General features: G+C 50.0%; 1 protein-coding gene across 2 annotated transcripts; it reads left to right on the forward strand.

Annotated features, from left to right (window-relative positions):
* The first annotated feature begins 857 nt into the window (after window positions 1-857).
* Window positions 858-5,739, forward strand: CD24 (CD24 molecule). Of its 2 annotated transcripts, none has more exons than XM_005552236.4 (2): window positions 858-1,009; window positions 3,749-5,739. In XM_005552236.4, the coding sequence occupies exons 1-2, from the start codon at window positions 941-943 to the stop codon at window positions 3,914-3,916; spliced, it is 237 nt and encodes a 78-aa protein (XP_005552293.2). In that variant the 5' UTR covers window positions 858-940; the 3' UTR covers window positions 3,917-5,739. The 2 variants fall into 2 exon arrangements, with proteins under 2 accessions (XP_005552293.2, XP_015304504.3); XM_015449018.4 differs by lacking the exon at window positions 858-1,009 and adding an exon at window positions 1,681-1,922.
* Window positions 5,740-5,952: the final 213 nt, after the last annotated feature.

Here is a 5,952-nt window from a genome sequence, read left to right on the forward strand (position 1 = left end):
CCAGCTCCGGGGAGGATGCGGACCCGGGACGCCCCCGTGAGCTCGCTGCGCCTGCCTGACACGAGGCGCTCACAAAACAAAGCAAGGGCCTCGGGGAGGGCGCGGCCGCGGGGCCGAGCGCGCAGATCGCTCCGGACCCGGGCACCGCCTGCGAGCCGCGCCGACCAGCAGGGAAGGGTTAGCGCTAGGCGGCGCCCGGGTCCAGTCTGCCAGGGTGAGTGTCCGGCCCGCGTCCCCGCCACGCCCGCTGCGTTCCCCTTTCCTCTGCGGCGGGCCGAGAGATAACCCCGCCCGAGGAGCCCCGGCGCCCGCCCCCCACGCGGGTCGCACTGGAATTCGCAGCCCCTCTCGGGTCTCCGGGGCACATTTTGCAGTCTGGGTGGCAATGCACTTGCTCCAGGACCAGCTGCTGCCCCGCCGCGGCGGACGGGCGGACTTTTCTTTTGGGGGGTAAGATGGCAGGTCCCGGGAAACAAAGGAAACTTGGGCCCGGCCCCCAGCGCGGCGTGTGTGGCTCGCATGTGTGCCCCGGGTCCTGTGTGGAGCCGCTGGGCGCCTGTGCCAGCCTGCCCGCTGCCCGCAGCCGGCGCGGGGAAACCAGCCGGGTAACAGCAGCCGGCGGCGCCCGCCCACCTGCGGCGGCGCCCGCCCGGGGAGCTCCCTCGCGGGCCGGACCCGCGGCGGCGGTGGCGGTGGCGGCGGCGGGGGAGGGGGCGCTGGGGAGCCCAGAGCAGGGCGGGGAAGGCTGGGAGGCGGCGGGCGGCGGCGGAGGGGAGCCGGGGTGGGCGGGCGGCGCCACGTCACGGCTATTGTGGCTGTCCTGGTATATAAGGTCCCGCCGGCTCGCCGCGCTCCCCACCTTTCCTGCGCCCGCCCGGAGCCAGAGGTTCCTCAGGTACCCGGCATCCAGCGAGACGCGCAGCGCACCGACGGAGGGGACATGGGCAGAGCAATGGTGGCCAGACTCGGGCTGGGGCTGCTGCTGCTGGCACTGCTCCTACCCACGCAGGTGAGGCCCTGGCGCCCGGCGGGGCTCAGGGCCGTGCCCGGGGTGGGGGCGGGGGAGATGGACCAGGTCCCGGGGGCCGTCCTGCGCCCATACTTCGGGCCACGGACAGGGACTGGGAGAGAATCTTGCTTAGCTGACCAGGGGAGAGGGCCATGTGGACCCCATTTTTCCACTCCCTTGCGTGCTGCCCCCTCCCCTCCCACGGCCCTGGGAACAATGCAGCTCCGCGCGCGGGCTGAGAGGACTCAGCCCCACCCCAGGTTCCACGCTGTCCCTTCCCAGGCGGCCAGGTGCCTGCTTCCCACTTTCACCCAGAGGCCCGAGGTGCCCGCAGGGATTAGCGCCTGGAGAGCTCAGGCTCCCGGGCGACGTCGTCCCTGGGTCCCCTGAGGACCCGCTTCCCCCTACGAGTGTCTTCGCGCTCCCCGAGCTCTACACAAAGACAGGCGACCGTCCCTTTCGGGGAGGGCGGCTCACGCCCATCCTCCACCCTCGGAGTTGGACTGGGGATCCCGGAGAAGCTACGGCTATCCGGCTCTTTTTAAATCCCAATCCCGGGAGGTTCGGCGCTGGAGCCGAGGTGGGGACCCTCTCCTGACGCCGCGTTCTCTGCGAGGCAATCTTTCACGTCCATTGCTTGTCATCTTAGGATCCCCATGTTATTTTAGCCCAGATTGGCTAGTTCTGGGGAGGCGGCATGGTGGGACGATTCTGTCCCGAGTCCCCGCCAGGCTTTGTCCGGGTCGCCGCTACCAGCGCCTTCTCCCTAGACCCTCTATCCAGGGAATCTCGCCTCGGGTGCGGGTACCGGGGACCGCGCAGCGCTGCCTCGTGGGTGGATGGATGCACGGTGCAGGCGAGGGAGACCGGGGGCTGGGCCTGGGAGACCCTAGCGGGGGCGGGGGCTAAGAAGGTACGTTTGTCCGGGGGAGTTCGGGTTTGGGGGATGGGAGTGAGGGCTCTCCAGCGCCTTCGGTTGGGGTTAATAGAGGACTGTCTCTGGGGCTTCTCCCCCAAAAGTTGGGCGCGCTGGGCCCTCCGTCCCCAGACATCGAACGTCTGGGCTCACGTGGGAGTGCAGCCTGAAAATGTGCAGCGCTCTTCCCCACAGCGGGCCGGGTAACCGTACCCTATTGTCTTCCTCCCAGTCCGCTGCGCTCCCGAGCCCTCCTCAATTCTTTGATGGGGGAGGGGCGCGGCCGCGAGAAACCGGCCCCCTCTACTCCCCGCCCCATCTTCTCTCCGACCAGATTTTTTCCTCCAACATTGTAAGTGAGAAGTTTTAATAATGCGAATAAATCTAGCTTGGGAGAGAAAATTTTGTTTAGTGTCCGTTTAATAAATTTTTGTTGGTGTAGAGGATCTTTAGATCCTCAGATTGATACACCGGGTTTTAAAAAGAAAATATCACCTGCAGCACTAAAACTAATTGTATGAATAAAGAACAGGTTACTTTCAGGGATCCCAAACAAGGTGTCCAAAACAGGCACCCTGTTTTAAGTAAATTACCATATTAATGCTTTTCTTTATTGGGAGTGCCGTTTCCTGATGGGACATACTAAATCTTGCACACAGTAGGTGCCCAATAAATAAATTGGACTTGATACAGATTTTTTTGTTGTTGTCACTAATCTATTTTGGATAGAATTTGTACATTTCTTTAGTCAATATTTATTTAATGACTTTATGGATTTACAACAAAAGGAGCTGGTGCTGATGTAGGAGGGCTTTATCTTTGGATTAATAGGCAGCCAAATGTACATGGGGCCCAGACTCTTGCCTGGTGCCACGTCCTCCCTCCCGCCTGTAATCAGAAGCCCTTGTAAACCCTCCCTTGCAGTGAGGGCTGAAAACTCCGATCTGCCTTTGTTCCATGACAAAGGAGAGATTATCACGTGCCCTACTGGACTGTGCATTTCGTGGCTTGAAAAATCAGTGGTGAATGATGCCACTCAGACGCTGGGACACTGGGAGAACCTTGGTTCTTGGCCACAGCACTGAGCTTAGTGACCAGTGAGGCTGCTGCTGGTGAAACTTAACACCATACCCTCTCGCTGTCTTTTGTGAAATCGTTCCGACCTCATGGTGTTTTCTTGAAGTCATTCTGCCTTAAAGGAAAGACTCATTTTCTCTTTCAATTTAACACAAATATTGTGGCCATTTTTTAGAAGAATTATTTCAAATTTCAAGGGAGAAGATAAGACTGCAGTTCCCCCCTTAAGGAAAAGGCTAAGTTTCCAAGGCTGTATTAAATGAGTATGTGAAAGTTACCTAGCAAATCCAGGATAGACACAGACCCAATTAATTCTAGTTCCGTAAGTCTCAGTTACAATATTTAAAAATCCCCATTTTTTTGTGCAACTTTAAAATCTCTCCCTTTCTGCGAAAATAGACCTTATTGCAATGCCATTAAGTCAATATAATCTCGGAAACCGAATTAGTTAACTTGGTCCTTTTTTCCTTTGCAAAGAAATAAAAACAGGAGTTATAGTTATTGAATAACTTTTTTGTTCTTGTTGCCACTTGGCATTTTTGAGGCATCTCTAGGTAGTTTGCTTTGAAACTAAAGAGAATGACCTTGGTGGGCTGAGCAAGAATTTACAATTTAATGATGTTGGGTAAGAGAACAATGGTAAGAGAGCAATCTAAGAATATATCACCTACTTTAATTTTATATTAGAGTATGCGGAGGTAGCTGTGATGTGGAAATTTATCCATGTAACTTTTTATGTATTTTAGATTTATTCCACTGTAACGACTTCTGCACCACTTTCAAGTAACTCCTCCCAGAATACTTCGACTACCCCAAATCCAGCTAATACCACCACCAAGGCGGTTGGTGGTGCCCTGCAGTCAACAGCCAGTCTCTTCGTGGTCTCACTCTCTCTTCTACATCTCTACTGTTAAGAGACTCAGGCCAAGAAACATCTTCTAAACTTCCCCATCTTCTAAACCCAATCCAAATGGCGTCTTGGCAAGGAAAAACAGGTCTTCATTGAATCTACTAATTCCACACCTTTTATTGACGCAGAAAATGTTGAGAATCCCAAATTTGATCTGCTTGAAGAACATGTGAGAGGTTTGACTAGATGATAGATGCCAATGTTAAATCTGCTGGTGTTTCATGTACAAGATGGAGAGGCAACATCCAAAATAGCTTAAGACATGATTTCTTTGAATGTGGTTTAAGAAATATGGACTCTTAATCCTACCTTGAAAATAAGAATAGTAATAAAGGATGTGATTGTGGAATGGAGATTCAGTTTTCATTTGGTTCATTAATTCTATAAGGTCATAAAACAGGTAATATAAAAAGCTTCCATGATTCTATTTATATGTACATTAGAAGGAACTTCCAGGTGTTACTGTAATTCCTCAATGTATTGTTTCGACAGCACTAATTTAATGCTGATATACTCTAGATGAAGTTTTACATTGTTGAGCTATCGCTGTTCTCTTGGGAACTAAACTCACTTTCCTCTTGAGGCTTTGGATTTGGCATTGCATTTGACTTTTTACATAGTAATTGACATGTGCCAGGGCAATGATGAATGAGAATCTACCCCCAGGTCCAAGCATTCTGAGCAACTCTTGATTATCCATAAAGAGTCAAATGGTAGGCATTTCCTATCACCTATTTCCATTCAACAAGAGCACTACATTCATTTAGCTAAACAGATTCCAAAGAGTAGAATTCCAGTGACCGCAATTAATTTCAAAATACTTTTTATTATTATTATTATTTTTTAGATGGAGTCTCACTTTGTCGCCCAGGCTGGAGTGCAGTGGCGCGATCTCAGCTCAGTGCACCCTCTGCCTCCTGGGCTCAAACGATTCTCCTGCCTCAGCCTCCCAAGTAGCTGGGATTACAGGCACCTACCACCATGCCCGGCTAATTTTTGTAATTTTACTAGAGAAAGAGTTTCACCATGTTGCCCAGGCTGGTTTCGAACTCCTGACCTCAGGTGATCCGCCTGGCTTGGTCTCCCAAAGTGCTGGGATTATAGGCTTGAGCCCCGTGCCGAGCTGTCAAAATGCTTTTTATATCTGCATATGTTGAATACTTTTTACAATTTAAAAAAATGATCTGTTTTGAAGGCAAAATTGCAAATCTTGAAATTAAAAAGGCAAAAATGTAAAGGAATCAAAACCGTAAATCAAGTATTTGGGAAGTGAAGACTGGAAGCTAATTTGCATTAAATTCACAAAAACTTTTATACTCTTTCTGTATATACTTTTTTTTCTTTAAACAGTTATGGATCAGAATAGCCACATTTGGAACACTTTTTGTTATCAGTCAATATTTTTAGATAGTTAGAACCTGGTCCTAAGCCTAAAAGTGGGCTTGATTCTGCAGTAAATATTTTACAATTGCCTCGACACACAGAAACCTTTTTAAAAATAGACACTCCCCGAAGTCTTTTGTTCGCATGGTCACACACTGATGCTTAGATGTTCCAGGAATCTAATATGGCCACAGTAGTCTTGATGACCAAAGTCATTTTTTTCCATCTTTAGAAAACTACATGGAAACAAACAGATTGAACACATCTGAAGCTACTGTGTGTGTGAATGAACACTCTTCTGCTTTATTCCAGAATGCTGTACATCTCTTTTGGATTGTATATTGTGTTTGTGTATTTATGCTTTGATTCATAGTAAATTCTTATGTTATGGAATTGATTTGCATTGAACACAAACTGTAAATAAAAAGAAAGAAATGGCTGAAAGAGCAATCTTGCATTTTAAGTTTTTCCAGTATGAGGAATACTTTGTGGGTAATCATGGTTCTATGAGCCTGTTAAAATTTTTAAAAATAATTAACAAATTTTGGGGATTTTTTTTTTTTTTTTTTGGAGAGACAGGGTTTCACCATGTTGTCCAGGCTGGTCGCGAACTCCTGGGCTCTAGTGATCTTCCTGCCTTGTCCTCCCAAAGTGTTG

Source organism: Macaca fascicularis, chromosome 4, assembly GCF_037993035.2.
Source record: "Macaca fascicularis isolate 582-1 chromosome 4, T2T-MFA8v1.1".
NCBI classification, from domain to species: domain Eukaryota; kingdom Metazoa; phylum Chordata; class Mammalia; order Primates; family Cercopithecidae; genus Macaca; species Macaca fascicularis.

Coding starts and splice junctions, on each gene's coding strand:
- CD24 (XM_015449018.4), top strand. CDS start 1,707: ATGGTGGGACGATTCTGTCCCGAGTCCCCGCCAGGCTTTGTCCGGGTC. Junction 1,923..3,748: donor CGGGGGCGGGGGCTAAGAAG/GTACGTTTGTCC, acceptor TATGTATTTTAG/ATTTATTCCACTGTAACGAC.